The 23732-nt window shown below is 40.6% G+C and overlaps 2 protein-coding genes across 8 annotated transcripts in view; both read right to left on the bottom strand.

The window, feature by feature from the left end:
* The window catches only part of LOC139039788 (uncharacterized short-chain type dehydrogenase/reductase y4lA-like), a 91909-nt gene extending 89341 nt beyond the window's left edge, over nt 1–2568 (bottom strand). For 5 of the 7 annotated variants that reach the window (XR_011499969.1, XR_011499970.1, XM_070503344.1 and 2 more), the window contains exon 1: nt 2357–2568. The gene's annotated coding sequence lies outside the window, so the exon portion shown is untranslated. Of the gene's footprint in view, nt 1–112; nt 1226–2356 lie in introns of those variants that run through there. The other 2 variants (XM_070503351.1, XM_070503347.1) reach the window with 1 other exon arrangement.
* Nucleotides 2569–9295: 6727 nt separating this feature from the next.
* Nucleotides 9296–23732, bottom strand: part of LOC139042863 (centromere-associated protein E-like) — a 37374-nt gene continuing 22937 nt past the window's right edge. The window contains exons 9-14 of the mRNA XM_070503429.1: nt 22755–22940; nt 16173–16285; nt 14469–14566; nt 12670–12853; nt 10696–10982; nt 9296–9651 (exon numbers count right to left, since the gene is read on the bottom strand). Of these exons, the coding sequence (XP_070359530.1) occupies nt 9557–9651; nt 10696–10982; nt 12670–12853; nt 14469–14566; nt 16173–16285; nt 22755–22940 (963 nt within the window). The 3' untranslated portion in view covers nt 9296–9556. The remainder of the gene's footprint in view (nt 9652–10695; nt 10983–12669; nt 12854–14468; nt 14567–16172; nt 16286–22754; nt 22941–23732) is intronic.

Raw genomic sequence — 23732 nt, 5'->3', positions numbered from 1 at the left:
GAGAATTCTCCAAGAGCGCCCACTCTAGATACCTAGCTTTGTACATCAAAACCATTTGGCACAGCCCACTCAACTGATACTCAGTAAGAGACAGACATTGAACTTGACCCACCTTTCGGTTTTTTGAGAACCCAATGCTGATCCAGAAGGGGTGGAGTCCTCCCCTCCCCATCCTCCCCGCTGTGCCCGCACGCACTGCTATGCCACTGGGCATGTCCTTCCTGCTTTCTGTCCTGTAAACTTCCGTTGGGTTTGCACCATCAATCATTTCTAGTTTGTTTATTTATATTCTTATTTTTGCAGGGGAAGATTCGCCCTAAGCTAACATTGAACCAGGAGGCTGAAGTGGAGTGCACCAAACTTTAACCACTAAGCCATCAGGGCTGGCTCTCATCTGTGGTTTTTCCTTGTCCCTTGGAAAGATTTCACCATCGGCCTCAGAAAGTCACTGAACAAAAGAACCGGAAAATCAAATCATGTCCAATACCCCCATTTTACAGATGAGGAAACTGATGTGGCCTGGTCCAGGTGAGAGAGACAGACGAAACGCAGGCCTCCCCATAACGCTGCCGATCCTCTTCTCAAGCTTAAGCCGGCGGGAGTTAACGCTTTAACAGCCACAGTCAGTCACTTCTGACAGGCAGGACTGAGACACTGTGACCTGGGGAAAGGTGGCGTGCATCAGGTCTGATCAGTGCCGACTGCAGGGCGCGCGGAACGGCTAGTGCTGAGGTCGGGGTGGCGAGGAGTCAAACGATGATCAAATGAGGTGGTCTTCAAGGAGCCAGGCTCTCTCCCCCATCCTGCTGTTCTCAACGTGTGCCTCTGACCTCGCGCCAAGTCACAACATGGCTGCTATGTCCCAAGGCACCATATCCGCATCCGCGTCAAAAAACACCAAGGGAAGGAGCAAAAGCCAAAGGTCTTTCTACCCAAGAAGGAAGGCCTGCTCAGAACCCCGGCCCACGTTTCACCCGCCAGCCCTAGCAGCCGCGGGGGCCGGCGTGTGGGGGCGCCGTCTTCCCCCCTCAGGATGGGAAAGGCAGGGAAGCGAGCTGGGAGGGCGTTGAGCGAACGCACTCAAGCAGCACGCGCGCACACACACCGCGCCCGAGAAGGCGCAGGCGGCTTCTCCAGCCTGGGCCCCGAAGCCCTTTCCTCCCGAGCCCCACTCCGTCCTCCTCAGCCACGCGCGGCTCCGCCCGCCGGGGGCGCTCACGCGGGCAGGCGTCAGGCAAGCGGGGGCGGGAGGGCCGGGGGCGGGGGGGGGGCGTCAGGAAGGCGTGGGCGGACGCGCCGGGGGGGGGTGTCAGGCAGGCGGGGGCGGGCGCGCTGGGGGAGGCGGGGCGCGGGGCGAAGGCCCGAGGTGCGGCCGGGTCCCGCGCGCTCCTTCCCGCGTCCCAGCCGGCGTCGCACCCGGGCCTCCCACCGGCCATCCCAGCGGGCCTCGTGTCGCCCGGACGCCTGCCGTCCAGCCCTCGGCCGCCCGGGGCCCGCGGCGTCCACGCGCGGACAGGCGGCGGGCGTTCCAGGGGGTGCCCCGCCGTCCCCGCCCCTGCCCGGGCGCTCGCTCCCTCTGCTCCCAGCGCTGCCCCGAGCTGCCGGCGCCCGACTCCGGGACCAGCTCGCCGCTGCCCGAGGCGCTCCGACCGCGGCCGCCCTCGCCAGCCACCAAGAAGCCCAGCCACTCTGAGGCAACGAAATTTTCACTGGTTTTCCCCCTTCTTACACGAGAGGTTCATACTCACTTTAAACTTGGGGAGAGTTGAGATATTTTCAGTATGTACTTTAGGAATGAGAGACTCCAGGAACCTTTACCCACCCCCAGTCCTGAGCGTGCGGATCAAACGCTGTGACTTGAGACCGTGCGCCCCGCGGCTCTGGGCGCCGGGCTCCGGGCGGCCTCCCCGCCTTTCTGGGCCCGGAGTTTGGAGCCGAAGGTTTACTGTTAGGTCAACTGCACTGCCACGCTAAAACAGAGTTTTTGGGAAAATGAGTTGCAAACATAGACTGAAATGGTAAAATCCAATATGAAAAGCAAACTTGATGGCTTTCTTACTGTAAACACTGGAATCAAAGTGTTAATTTTTCATTATCAGAGACAGAGCATTTTCAGGAATTCTGTCTTCGTGAGCCCGGAAGAAAAATGTTCACTTAAAACACTGAAAAATCCTCTCTTCTTTGGTTATTTTGAAAAACTTAAGATACCAGACTTCCAAATGCATCCTTATCCTGATCTAACTGCTAAGATTTCCTGAAATAAGTAACGTGCAGAGCAAAGCAACATCTAAAAATTAAACATCTCCTTTTCCCAGTCCATTTAAAGTTTCATTGAAAAAATACCAGGAAATCTTACTTTAGAGTAGCAGCAGGTGGATGGCGTCCTCCAGGTCACTGCGCGAGCGGCAAACGGAGACCGACCTTCGTGCAGACAAGTCAGGCGCTTAATGATGAATGCTGGGATGTGTAGTTCAGGTTTCTTCCGAGTTTGCTGGTTCTGTTTCCTTGAGTTTTTAAGGATTCGCACATTGGTATACTCAATGTGTGTACGTGCTGCCGTCTAGTGGAGCTCAGGTCGAACTGCTAACTCCGAGTAAATGGTGAAAAGCGGAAAAAGCCCCCGCAGCATGCTCAGGACTGGAAACCACTCCCTTGGCTTTGACCCCTCTCAGTCCCTGTCGTTTGTGTCTACTACGTGCCGTTCTGCGGTGTTCAAGATGGAATGAGGCAGAAGTCGCATGTGGAAGACGGCAGAGCCGCGAAACAGAAGGAGCCCAGGTCACTGAAGATACTAGAGCCTTCTCTCCTGGCCCTTGACATGATTGCTGAGAGGGCAGCACACGTTCTCTCGCGTTGAAGGTATGGTTGTGGTTCTCTTGTGACGCGCCGTCTCTTCTAACACTAATACACGCTTAGTGGCGGAATGCAGGCGTCCTGACTGCACTGGCGGTGGCGTCAGGGAGCAGGTTGAGCCTCAGTGGGAGTGTGGAGGCTTCAAGGAAAGAACATGCTGGGTAAGAGCAAAAAGCCAAGTCTGGCTGAAGAGAACAGATACACAAGAAGGAAAAGAAAGGACTGGGTCACGTGAGCCCTCTACACTAGGCTTCGTAACTCCAACTTTCTCAGGCAGGTAACTGAGCAGAGTGAGTGTGTAGGTTGTTTGTGCACGTGCTGTTTAAGTGGCTTCACTCAGCACCCACCCAACTCACTTTCACCTGCCTCCTACACTGTAAGGGTGATAAATAAATGACAAGCAGTAGGCTATATTGGAGGATATGAGGAAGCCATTTGGTTTGAAACTAATTTGACCTGACCTTGTTTTTCCAGAAAGGTCTGTTGAGCATGCATTGTACATCTGCTTTAAACGCTTACAATGTCCCAAAGATAAGAACAATGCCCTTAAAGATAAGGAGGTAGCTTCCCCCCGACATCGGCATTTCCTTTAATATGCATCTCTCCCTAAACTAAGGATTAATTATGGACCTGCTGTGCTCACCGTGTGACCACCCACCTTGTGACCACTGACCTACTGACCTCTGACCTGCTGGGCCAGCAAAGCATCTCGCGATAATTGTAAAAGGGATATTCCTGCCATATATGATGGATGCTCTTTGTTCCAAGACTGTGTATAACCACTCGGTACACCCCACTTCTTTGGTGCCCTTCCTTCCTTGGGGGAGGAAGGCCCCAGGCTAGTCCTCAGACCTGACTCATAATAAATTCACCCCAATTTTGATTTGTAGATTGATGTGGATTATTTGTGTCAAGGGGCTGAAAACAAAACTCTCAAATTGCCAGCTTCCTTTGCTGCTAGGGTTGGCCAATGAAATGTGGGCTGGAGTTTCTGAGGAGGCCTTTCTTCTTGGATAGAAAGGCCTTTGGCTTTTGCTCCTTCCTTTTTGGGGGGGGCGGTCCTGGAACGTGGATATGGTGCCTTGGGACCTAGCAGCCATTTTGTGACTTGGTCTGAGGTCAGAGGCACACACTAAGGACAATAGGGAAGAAAAGGAACCTAGTTCCTTGAAGACAGGCTTAAGACAAAATCCCTAAACTAACTCCTCTGGACTTCTTATGTGAGAAAAATAAACTTTAGTCACTTTTCACGTTTTTCGTTCTTGGAGCTAAGTGTATCCGTAACAGTCACAGTGGTTAAGAACAGACTGTGGAGTCAGAAAGATGCAGGTAAGTCCCACATCTTTCCCTCACCAGCTAAGTGAATAAGTTACACAGCTGACCAAACCTGTTTCACGTCTGTAAAATGAAGGTAGGCATAGCACCTACCTCAGGGATGTTGTGAGGAGGAAGGACTTGGCATGTACAATATTTGTTACATTTGTACTTAAAAATGTGAATGATTATTAGAAATCCAATTATAATGGATGGTAAAAATTACCCTTAAAGATTTTTTAAAACCCTGCCCTAGTTTCTGCTTGTGTTCACATAAGGTCTTTGGTAAAACTGTCTCTCATTGCCCCACTGTAGCTTCTAACACTGGGTCTAATGACTGTAATCACACGCAGCTGTGCTCCTTGTGTTCCTAACAACATCTTTCCTTTCTTTTTTTTTATGCTTTTTTTTTGGTGAGGAAGACTGGCCCTGAGTTAACATGTTACCAATCTTCCTCTTTTTTTTTTTCTCCCAAAAGCTCCAGTACATAGGTGTATAGCTTAGTTGTAGGTCATTCTAGCTCTTCTATGTGAGACACTGCTACAGCATGGCTTGATGAGCGGTGGTAGGTCCACGCTCAGGATCTGAACCAGTGAACCCCACGCCACCAAAGCAGAACATGCGAACTTAACCACTTGGCCATGGGGCCAGCGCCAATACCTTTCCTTTGACTTTTGAGGATTTTGGAATAGACTTTTTATGAATATGAGAGTTCCCTAATCAAGGCCAACTCAGGTACCTCTTTCTCGATGCAGCTGTCTTCAGCCTCCCTTTATTCACAGATCTTCAACAATTATGCTTACTCTACGACCGCCTAAGTCACATGGTATTGCAGATATTTGCTTACCCCTCTGTATAGTCAGTGGACTAAATTTGTTTAAGGTTAGGGACCATATCTTTTTCACCCTTACATTGTGATCAGCTCATATTAAAAGTATGAGTTATTTGTTTTCCAGCTACAACATGAGTCCCACAAAGGCAGTGCCTTTCGGTGCCTAGACCAGTGATCAGCACACAGTAGAAGGTAGTTAAATATTTGAGTATGAATGGCAGGCTCTCAATAAGTTTCCTGAACATGATTCTGCTAGGCTCTCAAGAAAATGTTTCCTATGAACAATACTGTATTTTGTCTTCTCTGGTCCTGACTTGACTTTTCAGATTTTAGTGTTGTCTGACCATCTTATTGCTTTTTAACATTCTCGCAAGTTTCCATTGCTAACTTTCATCATTGTTCCTTCACAATCTTTCATCATGACACTGAAACTCAGGTCATAAGAGTTAAGCAACATTCTGAGGGAGACATCAGCAAGACGGAGGAATACAAAGTCCCGGCTCTTTTTCCCTGACAGAGACACTGTCGTAACAGCAATACATGGACCAAAGTATCTTTGTGAGAACTTCAGAAGCCAGGTAAGAAGTTGCAGTCCCCTGGGTAAGGGCAAAGCTAACAACTTCCACCCTGAAACTAGGCAGAAGAGCCCTTTCATTTTCCCTGCGACCACCTCTCCCCCAAGCCAGCACAGCTCACCCCTGCTTACAGCTCCTCCATCGTGAGGAGCAGGGGAAAGAAAAGAGAGGAAAATTCATTCACAGTTCCGTCTTTTTGGAGATCTGCCTGAAGGACTGGTTTCTGTCTCACTTGACCCGAACTGCTGATGGAACTGGCATGGTCTGGCACCAGACAGAGCCTAGCGTGGCTCAGCACCATCAGGAGTAGGTGCCCAACTCGAAGCTTCATCCTCGGGAGGGAGGGAGGGAGGAGAGCAGAGCGTGTGTCTTATGTGCCAGCGTTTTGGAGGGCTGCCATTGGGACTGGTTTCTATCTCACCTGATTTGGGGTGCTGATGGGAGCTGACGTAATTTGGATGCCTGGGGGCCAATGAGAACAAAGGAGAGTGGGGTGGCTTCCTGCTGCAGCACCAAAGAAGCTGCAGTACTACAGACAGATATTAGAGGGAGCAAGAGATTATGAGCTCCTGAAAAAGAAACTGGCAAACCTCTCTAATTGGCAAATCACATACACAAGCCTAGAGAATCACATCTGCCCAAAAGCTTTCAGAGGGCCCACAGTCTATAACTGGGCTGACTGATGAAGGTCTTCCCCTGTATGAAGCAGCCCACAAAGACTGGAAGAGGTGGCTATTTTTCAAATGCATAAAAGTCAGCAAAAAAATCAAAAGGCACACAAAGAAACAGAGAAACATGATGCAATCAAAGAAACAAACTAAATCTCCAGAAACCCACTCCAAAGAAATGGTGACCTATGAGCAAATACCTGACAAACACTTGAAAATAATAGTTTTAAGGAAGCTCAATGATCTACAAGAGAACACCAATAGACAGCTAAATGAAATCAGGAAAATGATGCACAAACAAAATGAGAATATTAAAGAGATGGAAACTATAAAAAAGGACCAAACAGAAATTCTGGAGCTGAAGAATACAAATAACTAAAATGAAAAATTCACAGAGGGGTTCAATAGCAGACTTGATCAAGCAGAAGAATCAATAAGTTGAAACCAGGTCATATGAAATTACTCAGTTAGAGAAGAAAAAAGAAAAAAGAATAAAGAAAAGTGAAGAGAGCCTAAGGTACTTATGGGACATCAGCAAGTGGACCAATATATGCATCATGGAACTTCCAGAAGGAAAGAGAAAGGGACAAAAGATTTATTTGAGGAAATAATGGCCAAAAACTTCCCAAATCTGAGGAATGAAAGATATCCAAATTCAAGAGTTAAGCAACATTCTACTAGACTGGATATCTGAAGACTGATCTTATATATATATATAATTTCTATTGAGTTCATAAGAGTTGACATCATTGTGAAATTTCAGTTGTACATTGTTTCTTGTCTGTCACCACGTAAGTGTTCTCCTTCACCCCCTATGCCCACCCCTCACCCCCCTTCCCCTGGTAACCACTGAACTGTTTTCTTTGTCCATGTGTTTGTTTATATTGCACATGTGAGTGAAATCATCTGGTGTTTGTCTTTTTCAGTCTTACTTCCCTTAGCATAATTCCCTCCAGGTCCTTCCATGTTGTTGCAAATGGGATGGATCCGTCTTCTTTTAATGGCTGAGTAGTATTCCATTGTATATATACCACATCATCTTTATCCAATCATTGGTCAATGGGCACTTGGGTTGCTTCCAGGTCTTGGCTATTGTGGATAGTGCTGCTATCAACACAGGGGTGCATATGTTCTTTGGATTATTGATTGCAAGTTGTTTAGGTAGATACCCAGTAATGGAATAACTGGATATGGTATTTCTATTTTTAGTTTTCTGAGGAACCTCCATCTTGTTTTCCATAGTGGCTATACCAGTTTGCAGTCCCACCAGCAGTGTATGAGGGTTCCCTTTTCTCCACACCCTCTCCAACTTTTGTTATTTTTAGTCTTAGTGATTATAGCCATTTAAACAGGTGTAAGGTGGTATCTTAGTGTAGTTTTGATTTGCATTTCCCTGATGATTAGTGATGTTGAACATCTTTTCATGTGTTTCTTGGCCATCTGTATATCTTCTTTGGAAAAATGTTCATATCCCCTGCTCATTTTTTGATTGTGCTGTCTTTTTGTTGTTCAGTTGTGTGAATTCCTTATATATTATGGAGATTAACTCCTTGTCAGATATATGATTTGCAAATATTTTCTCCCACTTGGTGGGCTGTCTTTTTGTTTTGATCCTAGTTTCTTTTGCCTTGCAGAAGCTCTTTAGTCTGATGAAGTCCCACTTATTTTTTTCTTCTGTTTCCCTTGTCTGAGAAGACCTGGTATTCAAAAAGATCCTTTTAAGTTTGATGTCAGTGAGTCTACTACCTATATTTTCTTCTAGGAGTTTTATGGTTTCAGGACTTATCTTCAAGTCTTTGATCCATTTTATTTTTGTGTATGGCATGAGATAATGGTCTACTTTCATTCTTTTGCATGTGGCTGTCCAGTTTTCCCAACACCATTTGTTGAAAATACTTTCCTTTCTCCATTGTATGTTCCCAGCTCCTTTGTCAAAGATTAGCTGTCCATAGATGTGTGGTTTTCCTTCTGGGCTTTCAGTTCTGTTCCACTGATCTGTGTGTCTGTTTTTGTACCAGTACCATGTCATTTTGATCACTATGGCTTTGTAGTACACTTTGAAGTCAGGGATGGTGGTACCTCCAGCTTTGTTCTTTTTTCTCAGGATGGCTTTAGCAATTTGGCGTCTTTGGTTGCCCCATATGAATTTTAGGATTCTCTGTTCTGTTTCCATGAAGAATGTCATTGGGATTCTGATTGGGATTGCATTACATCTGTAGATTGCTTTGGGTAGTATGGACATTTTAACCGTGTTTATTCTTCCAATCCATGTGCGTGGAATCGCTTTCCATCTCTTTATGTCATCATCTATTTTTAAGACTGATTATATTTTTAATGGCCTTAAAGTCGTTTTATTACCCAGGTGAACATACCTACTACTTTGCAATACTCTTATTCAGTGGAGGAGTGAACATCGTAGAGAATCAACCTGCAGCTCTGTAATCATGTCTGGTTTGGGTGCAGAGGAGAAACCAAACTCCCAAGGGACAGGCCTGAGGGACAGCGTTATAGGAAGGCACAGTTTCACTTCACCCTAGTGAACCTGTGACAGTGTGTTAAGGTAAGGGAAATAACCAATTCATAGACTTTAACAGTGATGGCTATGATACAATTAATAATCTCTCCCTTTGAATAAGTCTTCTTACCAAAGAGCCAAGAATGCCTTGAAATCACTAACTCTGTTCTAAACCTTATGCAACTTGCTGTTTTATATGGTTTTTCAAAGTCATATGATATAAAAGTACTATCAGATACTCTCTAAAACCACAGTTCTTAACCTCTTATAGAGTAACAGACCTCTCAGAGAGTATGTTATAAGAAAGTAGGGACCCTAGTATCCTAGAAAACTGAATCCACACACAAAAGATAAAATTTCAGAGGTTTTACAGATTGTGTGAAGCCCATCCATAGATGCTTTATGTGTTGCGGGGAGCCCAGGTTTAGGAATTTTGTTAATTAAATGATGCTTTAATTTATGTATTATCTAAGTCACATGTGGATTACGAGATTAATGAAAATGTATACATTTTATGTATACACGGAAAGACTGGAAATTTCCTTCAATAACTTTATTCTTCACAAAATATATAAATAAATAAAACAATTCAACTTCTAAAGTATTACCACATTCAGGAAGAAGGCAGTCTATCACCATTCTAAATGACTGGAATGCCTCAATTTCTAATGGCAAAGTGCAAACTGAATTGAAATTAAGTTGGACTGTGACATCATTGCCAGGGATAGAAAAATAAAGTAACAAATACAGTCATTTCTAAATAAGGAACACTAGGCCCCTAGAAAAGTGACAGCAGAGTTTACTGAGTCTTGCACTCGGGCACAGCTTGTCCTGAGGAGGCGTGCCAAGGGCCTGGCTGAGGATCCACACTCTCTGCTCCAGCAGTTTGTTCTTCTGAGAAAAAAATAGAAAGCAAAAGTCATCTTATTAAAAAACACGTTTGGTTGCAACACAACATACAGCTTATATACAGTTTACCTTACAGCTGAGGTAATGTTTTCAAATTGATAACCCATTATGTTCTCCTGCTGTTCTTTAACATCTTTCAACGGCTTCCTCTAGCATGCTCCCAGGATGAAGTAAAAATTCCTCTCCACAACCCACAAAGTCCTGCGCATCTGGCTCTTCTCTCTCTGGCTTCACCGACTTCACCCAGAGGAACCTGTGTGCACTGCGCTCTGGCCACACGTGGTTTTCCAACCCTTCCCCTGGTTACGGTCTCTCCCAGCTGGGCCGACCCTGTTCCCTCTGCCTGAATCGCCTTCCCCTCCCCTCTTTGTTAAGCTAACTCACCTTAACCTGTTAGATCTCAGTCCCCTTCTTCAAGGAAGACTTCCTTATGTTCCTAAAACAACCTATTAAAAACTCATAGGCTTTTGAACTCTAGAACTGTACCTTTTTTGACTACTTGATCACCGTCTATACCCACTAGACTGTGAACTCCAGGAAGGCAGGGGCCATATCTGGTTTGGTTATCAATGTACCATCAGGGTGCAATATGTGACACATAGGTGGAGACCAAAAATTTCTGTTCATTGAATGAATATGTAAATGATATAAGTCTATGATCTGGCTTGTGTAAAATGAATATAATGCTACTGGAAATACTGGCCCATTGAATTGATAAGAAGGTCTTTTGCAGTAAAAGTAGTTATGTTTGTAGGATGGTGTCTCTCTGTGTCCTCGAGAGCTGCTTGTCTATCTGAGGGAAAAGTTGAAGGTTCAGGAGGCAGAATAAGACTTCCCTCGGGGTAAAAAGTGATTTCAATTCAGTGCTGTGCTTTGGAGAAACTTCTCACAGAGACAGCAAATGACATCTCTGCAGTGCAGCTTCTCCATGACATCTTCTCTTGTCTAAACTTGCCCTTTGGGGCCACAGGTGACAAATGAGTTCCAACCGTTATCCCCGATCCCCAAGTAACCAGTATATTTACCCACCTGGGCGGAGGCCTAGACTTGAGTTATCAAAATAGCGAACTGGGTGAGGTGCTGGGAAAGACTTTGATCGGCCATCAAAAAACCAAGATTTCGGTGAGTCCTTTGGCACAGGATCTTGTAAATTCTGTTCCTTGCATTGAGAAGGCGTATGCTGTCTCTCTTGAGAAGCTGGTCCGGTCACTTTAGGAGACTTTGGAGAATTCTCACAAGTCACTTCTTTGTGAGCTTCTCTTTTAAGAGTTCTCTCCTTCCACATTTTGACCTCATTGGAAAGATGATGATTATTGCTTAAATGTGGGGAAAAATAAAAGAGACTGTAAGACTGCTCAATTCCAGAAATATATTCATATTTACATAAAATTTTTTTTCTTAATTGTGGTAAAATATATGTGACATATAATTTACCATTTTATCATATTTACATTTTAATTTCAACCTAATGCTTCCTAAGTTTGGATTATTTCCACAGTTCAGAAAATGAAATGAGGTCAATATAAATTGAAAAATTGTACTAAATCTCCGTGATCACAGAATCTTGAAAAGTATGATATTAGGTTTCAAATGAATCAGTGATGTCGTCCAGCATGGTTTATCTACTGATGCTCTGTGGCAATAATTTGATAAGTTAGTCTTCTGGATGGATGAATCTTTAATGTACCTTTGTTATTTTAAAAGATATATTACACTGTGCTTTTCTGGATTACTTATAGTGTTGCTTCCCACAGGAAATGCTGCCTGCATTTATTCACTCCTTCAGAGAAGCCTGGGAAGCAATCCTAGGCCCTGCTCTCCTTTCTTTGATCAGTCAGCCAAGTGTGTTGATACAACCTCACACTTTTGGGTTCCCCCCCATTCTGCTCTAGCAGCTAGAGACGCCGTATGAGCTCATTAGGCCCCAGCTTAAAATCCTCCAGTGGTGGTAATCCTCCCGTTACATTTAGGAGACCACCCCAGCTGCCTCAGAATGACCTGCAATGTGTAATCTGGACCAGTGGCCTCTGGCATCGCATCTTGCACTTACTCTGCCTCATTCTGTATGCTCTGGCCACACTGCATGTCTTTCTGTTCCACTTTCCTCTTTGACTCAAAGCCTGTGCACATGCTGTTCCCTCAGCCTAGAAGGCTTAGCCATCTCTACTGTCATCATGCCTAACTGCTACTCATTTTCAGATCTACTCTTACATATTAGTTTCTTGATCACCGCCCCTCCCCACATCTAGATAAGGTCTGATCCCTCTGTTGGACCCTTTCATAATGTCCTGTTTGCTTTTTTTGTTGTTTAATAGCCTCACACAGAACAGTAGCTATTTGCATATTTATTTAATGCCTATTTTTCTTCTATTGCATCATTAGTAAAGATTAGCACAAGATTCTAATCTTTGGTAGAAGCCAATTAATTAAATTTTTTACAACTGTTTATAAAGGTTAATGGGCTACAATAATGGACCTCAGGGATTCTCCTTTGAGTAAAGCCTCACTGACTTGGGCATATTTGTGGCATATTTAAGCTCCCCTCAAAGATCTTGGTTTACTTTTTGGTTCTTGGCTTAGTTAAAAACAGGCTTAGCTAAAATCAGTTGATGGGCCAGCCCTGTGGCCTAGTGGTTAAGTTCCGGGCACTCCACTTTGGCAGCCTGGGTTTGGTTTTCGAGTGTGGACCCACATCACTCTGTTAGTGGCCATGCTGTGCTGGCAGCCCACATACTAAAAATAGAGGAAGATTGGCATGTTAGCTCAGGGGAATCTTCCTCAGGAAAAAAAAAAGGTCAGTTGATGGATAGCAAACCTCTGGAATGGTGCTACCATATTCTCATTCCTTTTAAAAAAGACACATTACATGAGCTCTAAAAATTACTTCCCCTATATGTGTGAGGGGTTGCCCACTGCAAAAAATATATATGCATGTGTAGGCATCATCCTCTCCCACACGTACCACCATAAGCATAATTCCTGTATCAGGTAAGCAGATCTTACCTTAACAGTTCATTCCATTGCTTTGTTAACTGTTCATTTTGCTGCTTTAACTTAGAAATTTCCTTTTCTAGCCGTATATATTCACTTTTCAAAATAAGAGCTCTTGTGCTTTGTACAATGCCGCTGCCACCCCCACAGGTTAAGGGTTTCCTTGAAGGCTGAGAATCAGTATGTTCTGATATCACTGTGGGAGGCAAACACACAGGCAGGTGATAATTTTAATTATCTCCAAAGTTCACAATAAAGGAAACATTAGTAAGTTCAATAAATCACTATAAAAAACAAAACATCTCAGCACCATCTCCCTGAACGTCATCCTTGACTTCCTCCTCTTCCCTCACCTCCTATGCCAATTCCATCATGGATTCTAAGTATCTGTGGAACCCCTGCTTCTCTCCACCCACTACCTCCACCACCACCACCTGCTAGGATCACTCACGGTGACGGCAGCAGTCGGAGCTGCCCTTCACTGTCTACTCTCGACGCCAGTGGGGTCCCCTGGAGGGCTGCTTCCACCACACAGCGTGTGTGGGGTCCACCCCAAGGCAGTCAATGTGCTCCCAATACTCAACACGTATTTGTTAACTAAATAAACCTTAGACTGCTATTAAAGAATATACTATTCAGTATTTTACACCATATGTGTACAAGTAATGTAAAGAACTGTTTTGTAAATTTTAGGTAAAATTGCATAAAAGTGTGAGGTGCTTAGAAAGTGGAATGATTCACTGGGTCACTGACTGTTTACAAGGGAGGGGCAAGATGAGTGTGGGGAAGACACTCAATGTCCATTTCCTTTTGAATTATTCTGAATTCAGGTATAACACGTACCTGAAAGTCACAAATTAGAAGGAATCATCCTGACCCTTCTCTAACAACAAAAGTTCTATTTTTACCCCTTGAAGTTTTCCAGGTAGGAGCTGCAATTATCCTGCAATGGACACTAGGGCAGTTCAAACTAAACAAGCACCAGACAATGCGTGGACAATAATACACACAAACATCATCTTGCATTTGCCTGACATTTAGAATTTTCAGTGTGCTTTCACACACAACTTTTAGCCTGATCCTTACAAGTCTATATCCAATCTAGAAGGTCAGGCGTTCTCCTCATGATTTCACAGGCTGTTAAGTGAGGGCAGTCAGCTTAGAGAACTGTTCGTGACGTTATTTCGATGCTGGACCCACTACACAAAGCTGCCCCAAGTACTGTTCAGCATTCTCTCTTTTCAAATGAAACATAAGAGACAGAAATATGGGAAAAGATACAGTTTGAGGAATGTATATGCAGAAATTTGATGATTAGATTTGAAAACTGTATCTAAGATAAGTTTCAAAGAGTTTGCCAGTAAGCATCAAGTCTGTATTTTCAGTACCAACAACAAGTAGGATAATATTTACTGTATACTGACTATGTTTTTACAGTGCACATGGTTAAAATCTATTAAGATATGCTTGTGTTTTATTGGGAAGGGTACGTCTACCTTGACAGGTAAGTCATTCTTGTATACTACTGAAGGTATCTTCACTGATATGTAAAGATCTGATAGCGCACAGGTTACATTCATAGTTTTTAAGAATCTATAATGGATAAATAGTTGAGATTACAGGAAACTTAAGGAGGTATCACAGGATAAATATGATCTCAATGAATTCATTTTAAAAATAGTTCTTTATAAATTAGTGATTAACAGGTTTATTCTTGACTGTCATATATATAGTAGCAGTCTTCAAAATGTGTAAGTATACTGAGAAGTAAGATGGAAAAAGATCTGGAAATATCAGCATTTTCTACTTACTTGAAGTATCTTGGGCCTGCTGATTTCGTCTAAGATTTTCTCTCAATAGCCTTATAACTTCTTTTTGATGTTCTACAGTGGCTTTTGTACAAGTAATTCTATTAAGAATAACAACAGAAATATGTAAAAGGCCAGCAACTAATTTTTAATGGAAGAATAAACAGAACTGCTGTCAAGAATTTTCTGATAAGATACATCACATTGATATGATATGCATAAGCAGCAGTAGGTAAGCCCTCACGATACCCCCTGGTATCATGCACTTTATAGCCATAAATAACACCATCAAATTGGAAGTGTTCTGTTTGGCTGCAGGGGCAATTTTTTTTTAACATTGAGAAACCAATTCTTTTAAAATTTCTGAAAGCCCAATAGGTATCATTAACTGGATATTGAGCAAAATTACATTCAGGGGCACCATAAAACAAATAATTGGGTTGTTATCATGAGGTCCTAGAAACCTCTTGAAGGTACAACAATTACCAAAGCGTAAAACCAAAAGCACCTTCTGTATACACTGTAAGGAAAGCACACTCGACTGCAGCTCTGATCTGAGGTGACACAGTCAGAGGTCACAGTCTGCTCATTGCACCCAGGAGAAAAAGACATTCTGTTAATTATTTGCTTGAGTGTTAATTGGCAATGCTAAATTATGAGACTTTCTGCCTTTCTTAGAGACTGAAAGTATCTGCTGATTCTATTCTATATAAAATTGCTTTGCATTTATTTAAAAAAATTTTTTTCTTTTGAGGAAGATTAGCTAGCCCTGAGCTAACATCTGCCACCAATCCTCTTTTTGCTGAGGAGGACTGGCCCTGAGCTAACATCGGTGCCCATCTTCCTCTACTTTATATGTGGGATGCCTACCACAGCATGGCTTGACAGGTGATGTGTAGGTCCACACCTAGGATGGTGAACCCTGGGCCACCGAAGCGGAATGTGCAAACTTAACCACCGTGCCACTGGGCTGGCCACTAAAATTGCCTTTTTAATGATGCTCCACTAAAACCAACAGTCCTATCAATAGAAGGCTGGTTAGAATGCATGAAGATTCAGAGTGCGACTTTTTGGGCAAAATTAGATATCATCATTAAACATTTATTAAACATTTACAGGAAGAATAAAAAGTGTGAGGAGTCAGAGGTGACATATTAATAAGTGGCAACATTATATTTCTAATTCAGTTTCCTTGACTCTCTGTTTAATGTTCTTTTCATTATGCTATACCACAAAGAACTTTAGGCATGCTATTGTATATGGTACTATACATAAATAAATCAATAAAAAGGGAATATGCTCTTGGGCACTAAGTACTACAATTTAAAAGGAAATAAAACCTTACACAAAAATACAATAGGAAGAACAAATGAAATTAAGAGAACCAACGGAAACCTTAGACAAACTGCTAAAAACACACACACGTTCTTAATATTCACTTTCAAACAAAAAAGGCCATTTTTAAGCTGTTCCTATATGATTGAACAAGAAGTATCCAAAGACATAGTATGTCAGTAATTGATCAGAATTGTGCTTGTTTTCAAAACCTTTGCATACATAATGAGAATTTAATAACTTTAAAATCTGTAGATGTTTGTATTTATTTTATAAAAAGCAATAACAATATCTTAATATATTTTAAATTTATACAGTTTAGAAAGGAAATTTAAGCTACTAAAGTCATATTCAATTAAGACAAAGACATACTCCTTTTCAAACTCCTTGGCATTTCTCATCTTCTCTAGGTCTGTTTTCACCAGCTTTGTTTTGAGCTCTTCAATTTCTTCTTTATAGGGCTTAGCTCCTAAAGCAACTTTGTCCTAAAGGTTTTAGAGAAAAGAGAAATAAAGTAATTTTAGAGCAGTTTCAAAGACTTGTTAACTACCTAATATAGTAGGAACATTTTAAAACAGCAAACTCCAAACATATGAAAAGGAGGAAAGGCACAAATTTTAACCCTAAAATGAGTAACAAATAGATATTTGATGTGAAGTACATGTGAAGCTATTGGAAGCTAATGTGTAATTAGAAAACCTATGACTTCTATTTCTTAAAACAAATATTTTTCCCAATTAAAAAACAATATACTTAAACAAAATGAAACAGAAAAGTTGAAACGAATGAAATGGGTAGATAAAGGTAAATCAGGAAAATAAGACAAGAGATGAACAGTAATATAAATATCAAAGTAGAACTGAATTCAAGGCACAAAATATTATATAACATTATTGGGGATATTCTGTACTCAAGGTTGGTTCAATCTAGCCATACATCTACTTCGACTCAGAAAAAAAATCAGTCATATATACATACAAACATATACAAAAATCTTTTTTAATAAATAGGTTTAATTTTTTAGAGCAATTTTAGGTTTATAGACAAATTGAGCAGAGTACATAGAGTCCCGGTAATACCCGTGTCCTCCCCTAGTTTCTCCTATTATTAGCATCTTAGTGTGGTATGATTGTTACAAATGATGAGCCAATATCGATACATTATTAACTGACGTTCACAGTTTACATTAGAGTCTATTGTTTGCATTGTATAGTCCATGGGTTTTGACAAATGTATGACACGTGTTCATCATCACTGTATCATGCAGAATAGTTTCACTGCCCTAAAAATCTCCTGTGCTCCACTTATCCATCCCTCCACCCTCCCCCAGAACCCTTAGTAATCATTGATCTTTTCCTGTTCGCCTAGTTTTGCCTCTTCCAGAATGTCATACAGTATGCAGTGTTTTTAGATGGGCTTTTTAAAATTAGCAATGTGCATTTAAGGTTCCTCCATGTCTTTTGTGGCTTGATGGCTCATTTCTTATTATTGCTGAATAAATCATTCATTTCTTTTATTGCTGTTACCACAGCCATACTATGGATTACTATTATATATTGAATACAAAAATAAACCCATCTAAATAGGGACCCAGAGAGCTCTTCATTCCTCTAGGCGTTACCCCCAGTGCCTATAAAAACATTTGCACACACACGTAGTTAGCAAAGACTAAAAAGATGCAAGCTTCCAAAGCTGAGATGCTCAGCTTAAGAGGGTTGCTGACTAGGTCAGATAAGCCCATTCTGGGAGGAGCCCAGTATTTGCTCAGTCATGGCACCAGTAAAATACCCTGGCTTTCTGGACCAGATGCTGATATCAGGGACTCCTTGAGCATATGACTGGCTGGAGTGGTGTCAGTTTTGTAAGAAACTGCCAAACTCTCTTCTAAAGTGGCTACTGTACCACTTGCATTCCCACCAGCAGTGAGCAAGAGCTCCTGGCCCCACTCCTTGCCAGCATTTAGTGTAGTCAGTGTTCCGGATTTTGGCCATTATATTTTGAGATACAGTGGATGTACAGTGGTATCTCATTGTTTTTTAATTTGCAATTTTCTAATGACATATGATGTGGAGCATCTTTTCATATGCTTATTTGCCATGTGTGTATCTTCTCTGGTGAAGTGTCTGTTCAGATCCATTGCCTATTTTTAAATCAGGCTGTTTGCTTTCTAATTATTGAGTTTTAAGAGTTCTTTGTATATTTTGGATAACAGTTCTTGAAAGATATGTGTTTTGCAAAGATTTTCTTCCAGTCTGTGGCTTGTCTTTCATAGGGCAAACATTTTTAATTTAAATGAAGTCCAGTTTATCAATTTTTTTCCTTCATAGATTATGCTTTTGGTGTTGTATGTAAAAAAATGTCAATGCCAAACCCAAGGTCACCTCGATTTTCTCCTACGTTATCTTCTAGGCATTTTCTAGTTTTGTGTTTTAGATTTAGGTTACAATCAATTGAGTTAATTTTTGTGAAAGGTGCCCAGTTGTTCAGCACCGCTAGTTGATAAGACTACCCTTTTCCATTGAATTGCCTTTGCTCTTTTGTCAAAGATGAACTGACTATATTTGTGTGTATATATTTCTGGGCTCTCTATTTTGTTCCATTGATCTATTCGTATACATTTTGATTTAAAAGTTCAAAGAACTCTAAAAATATTTATTCATTTATGACACCTAAAAGAAAATTTCAATATATTCTAAAAATGGAGAAATTGCAGTAATTTTTTTGCCACAATATAATGAAATAAATTAGTCATATATAACAGTTTTAAAACAATTCTTGAGTAAAAGAAATTGAAATTGGAAATACTCTCTTAGAAATGAAAGACAGTGAGAATTCCTTATTTCAAACACACGACGTGTGCCCAAGCTGCACTCAGAAGCGCTGACAGCCTTAAACATCCTCTAGCCGCCTGAGGAGTCTGAGCGCCTGTGTTCTCAGTGAACAGCACCTGCTCATCCTATTTTAGATGGAGTCTGCTGAGAAACTTTCTTTGCTCTACCAGAAAAAGAATTCCTTTGAGATTCTGATTTGAATTACATTAACTTTAGAAATTAATTTGGGAAAAACTGATGGTTGTACAGTATTTAGGTTACAACCTAGGAAATGGCATATTTCTTATTTTAAACCACATGCTCTCCTATATTTCCTTTTAGAGTTTTGTTGTTCTTTTCATATATGTTGCCTCATTTTTTGTTAAGGTTAGTCACTTGAGCATTTTATATTTTGTGCCAGTTATAAATAAGATCTTTTTTTCCCCACTGTGCAGGATGTCCCTAAAGTACTAGCACACTTTGAATTTTTAACAAATTTACTGCTACTTGATATAAATAATTTGTAAAGATACAACAGAGGAAATGTATCAAGATTTAAACAAAACTGTTAATGAGTCATTTGTTCAAATTACTTTCTTCTATATTCACTTAATAAACCCTACATTATATTGGACAGCTATATCCAGGTGAATTAAAATAGTGGTGAATAGGTTAAAAGTTAATATCTTTGCATTTTACTATGCCAAATCTCGAGTTAAATATACTGTTGCATTTTATAGAATATTTATATAAAATACAGAAACAGATTCTTAAAAATTCAAACTGTATAAAGATTTTATGGATACCCTATACTTTGCTTTCTTTCCTCATGGATGCTGTACAATGGCATACTCTATTATATTATCTAAATGGTTACTTTTAGTATGCAGGAAAGATATTCCTCTCTCCATAGACACCTGTACCAATCTATACTGAGTGTGGAGAAATTTGTCGCTTACTCCCTCTTTCTTGAAACACTAGCTTCACTTATATGAAGAAACTGGAACCACTCTGTTGCCCAGACCCCCTTTTCTTTTTCACTCACTGGCTGCTCCATCTCAGTATCATTTGGTTACTCCACATCTCCTCTCCATTATGCTTATGCCCTCGTCCAGTCTCATGATTTTTATATGCTGATGATTCCCCAAACTTAAACCTCTCGCCTATATCTTGCTCAGACTCAGATATTCAATTGCCTAAGTCATATCTCAACTTGGGTGTCCCCAGTGGGCATTTCCAATTCAGCATGTCCAAAACTGAACTTTCCTGGTTTCAAACTTCCTCTTCTGGCAGTCTTTCCCATTTCCGTATGTAGCAACTCTATCTTCTTGGCTGCTCAGGCCAAAAACTTTGGAATCATCTCTGACTCCAAGAAATACGAGAGGTACGTGTTTGGCTTTCTCTTTGATAAATTGAATCTAAATATTTTGCAAAAAAAAAGAAATATGAGAGGAAGAGACATGTGCCACTTCTGGGCCAGAGCCTTTATGAGTACAGATTTTAAGACAATTTTTAGCTTCTCCATCTTGTCCCTTTTCTGTGAGCCTGAGCACGGACAGCTTACAACTGGGCTTTAACCATGCAGATGAAAACAGCACCAAGGAAGTGCTGGAGAAACAAGATGGGAGAAACGGGGGCCTCTGAATGACCATGTGGAAAGGAGCCACTTGCCAAGCTGGAACCCACACTTTTACGTGTGAAATAAGCTTCTGTTTTGTTTGAGCCATTGCATTTTGTGGTTCCCTTTGTTGTAGGAGCTGGCACGTCACTAACAAACACGCCTTCCTGGATTCTATTTTCAAAGGGCAGCCTTTAAAAATTTAAGTCAGACTATATCATTTTGCCAAAATCCTCTGATGACTTCCCATCTCATCCAGAATAAAACCCAAAGTGCTTACAAATAGCTTTCAAGATGCTTTATGATTTGGCTCTCTGCTACTTCTCACCTATTTCCCCTTCTATCCTTGCCCACGCTGCTCAGGAGACGCTGGCTTTCTTGCTGTTTCCTTGAATACATCTCAACTACTTCTGTGTTGCGGCCTTCGCATTTGCTACTTCTTTTGCCTAGAAGGCCCTTCCCTACCAGACAGCTCACACCATCACTTCGTCATCTTAATTGTGCGGCTCTCCTCAACTCCCCTTACAAAATCACACTCCTACTCACACCCACTCTCACCCTGCACCTATATACCTCTGTCTGGCTTAATATTTTTCCATTGCACTTCTCACCGTTTAACAAACATATATACTTGTTTATTTTCTGACTTCATGAAGCAGAATGTAAGCCTCTTCAAGGAGGCTTTATTTTTTTTCCATTGCAGTACACATGGCATCTAGAACAATGACCAACACATAGTAGGTATTCAACAAATACTTGTTGAATGAATAAAAATGTGATCATTTAGTTATTTGAAGTATTAAAAAATTACTCTCAAAGATTTTAAAGCTTTACAGTTGATTTTCTTGGTTTTTAGCTATACTAACAATTTCTAAAAACAAAATTAAGATTATTTTCTCTTGCCTCTCTGTTTCATGTCTCATTGAAAGAACCAGAATTTTTAGAACAATGTTAAATAATGAAAAGAGTAGGCATTCTTGGCTTGTTTCTAATTTTGGAATGAAGAGAAGAGACACTGGAGCAGGAACAGTGAACAAAATGCCTATTAGGATCCGACCCAAGTAGCAGAAGAGTGAGAAGTAGCTGTGGCTCAGACGAGGAAGGAAGGCTGTGATGAAGGAGGGTGCGACTTGTGTAACGGCATTCAAGCTCAAAAACATTTCAACTCTGCTCTTTCTAGAGAAAACAGGTTAGATTAAGCCCATAGGCTACCAGGTGGGACTCAATAACAGGGGATTAAGTAGAAAAAAATATAATTTTAAAATGTACTTATCTAACAGAGTATTAAATATTTAGATAAGAAGCATATTTTTTTGAAAAATAAAAAGAAAGTCTCAACAAGAAAAAAACCAACAACTCAATTAAAAAGTGGGCAAAAGATCTGAACAGAGATTTCTGCAAAGAAGATATATGGGTGGCCAACAGGCTCATGAAAAGATGTTCAACATCATTAGCTATCAGGGAAATGCAAATCAAAACTACAAGGAGATATCACCTCACTCTGGTCAGAATGGCTATAATTAACAAGACAGGAAACAACAAGTGTTGGAGAGGATGTGGAAAGAAAGGAACCCTCAAACATTGCTGGTGGGAGTGCAAAGTGGTGAAGCCACTATGGAAAACAGTATGGAGACGCCTCAGAAAATTAAGAATAGATCTACCATATGATCCAGCTATCCCATTGCTGGGTATTTATCCAAAGAACTTGAAAACACAAAGGCATAAAAGATATATGCACCCCTATGTTCATCACATCATTATTCACAATAGCCAAGGCTTGTAAACAACCTAGGTGCCCATCAAGGGACGAATGGAAGATGTGGTATATATACACAATGGAATACTACTCAGCCATAAGAAATGATGAAATCTGGCCATTTGTGACAACATAGATGGACCTTGAGGGTATTATGCTAAGTGAAATAAGTCAGAGGGAGAAAGTCAAATACCATATGATCTCACTCATAAGTAGAAGATAAAAATGACAAACAAACACAGAGCAAGAGAGACTGGATTGGTGGTTACCAGAAGGGAAGGGAGGAGGGGGAAGGGCAAAAGGGGTGATTAGACACACGTGTGGTGATGGATAATTGGTCTATGTGGGGTGAACATGATGTAATCTACACAGAATTCGAAATATATTATGATGTACACCTGAAAGTTATATAATGTTATAATCCAATGTTACTGCAATAATGAAAAATTTAAAAAAAACATATTTATGAAAAAATGTTGCAATATACTACTAGAGATATACAAACATACATCCTCTACATTTTTGGCATTCAGAAATTAAAGTGAAAATAAAAAATTTCCTTACTTTGAAAAGTAAAAAAATTAAAAAAAATTAAAAAAATAAGATATATTTTAAACTGTCAAGAATATTTATGTTTTTTAAAAATAATTTTTACAGGAAGATGAAAACAATCATTATTTGGCATGAAAATAAACGTATGCATTTATTTATATTTATTATGCATAATTTATAAAATTATGCCTTTATTTATAAAATGAGTTTTAAGTTACCTGAAGTACTTGGATCATTTCTTTTGTTTTTTCAAGGCATTTATTTGATTCATTAACTTGTGATTGAAGTTTTGCTATTATATCATTAGTCATCTCAAGCTCTTTCTGCATCTTTATAATCTTGTCTTCCTTTTGCATGGCGGTTTCTTTAGCTTCACGTAGTGAAGTTTCCAGCTCTTGAATCTTCTATTAAAAAAAACACACATATATAAGGTGTGCCTTGAAGACAGAATCACAGTTTATATGAAACAAAGATCATATATAGGTATTAATCTTTCAGATTGCATCAACATAGGATAGATGGAGACTCCAAATGTCACTCAATTTATACATGTATTATTTTTTTCATTTAGAAGCTGATCATTTAGGACTAAAAGAGGCCCAGATTTTATATAAGGTTAGTACTTATTTTATTTACTAGTTAGCATGGTGCTAAGCATATTAAATAGGCACTTACATTTTAAATTAACACTACTTACAGAAAGTATATTTGTTAATTGACACTTTAGAGGAATACATGTAACATATCTTTCCCTTTATTTTTATTACCTAGTTTTTATGCTGAAAAATACAAGTATGTGGAAAAATCCAAAGGCATATAATTAAGATTAAGTTCCCCCATCTCAGAACCCCCACTGACTCTAAAGCGACGACTACTAAACTCTTTCAAGTGTATCCTTCTAGAAATTTTCTATATGTATCTACGCATGTGAATATACAGTTTACAAAAACAGTAAGTCACACACACAATAGTGTGTAAGAAGAAAGTTCACACAGAATAGCGTGAAAGAAGAAAGAGCCAAAGCAGGACTGCATTCGAACATGAAGAAGACAGATATGACTACAGAAGAACTATACAACTTTAATGTAGACCATGAAGACACTGAAATTGTTAAAGGTTTTGTTTCCCTTGGTTCAGTCATCAGTTTAAATGGAGACCGCAGCCAAGAAATCAAGAGAAGACTGTGACTCAGAAGG

This window comes from Equus asinus, unplaced genomic scaffold, assembly GCF_041296235.1.
Source record: "Equus asinus isolate D_3611 breed Donkey unplaced genomic scaffold, EquAss-T2T_v2 contig_1, whole genome shotgun sequence".
NCBI lineage: Eukaryota > Metazoa > Chordata > Mammalia > Perissodactyla > Equidae > Equus > Equus asinus.
The sequence above is the reverse complement of the archived record's forward strand: the minus strand, read 5'-3'. Positions and strand labels throughout refer to the sequence as shown.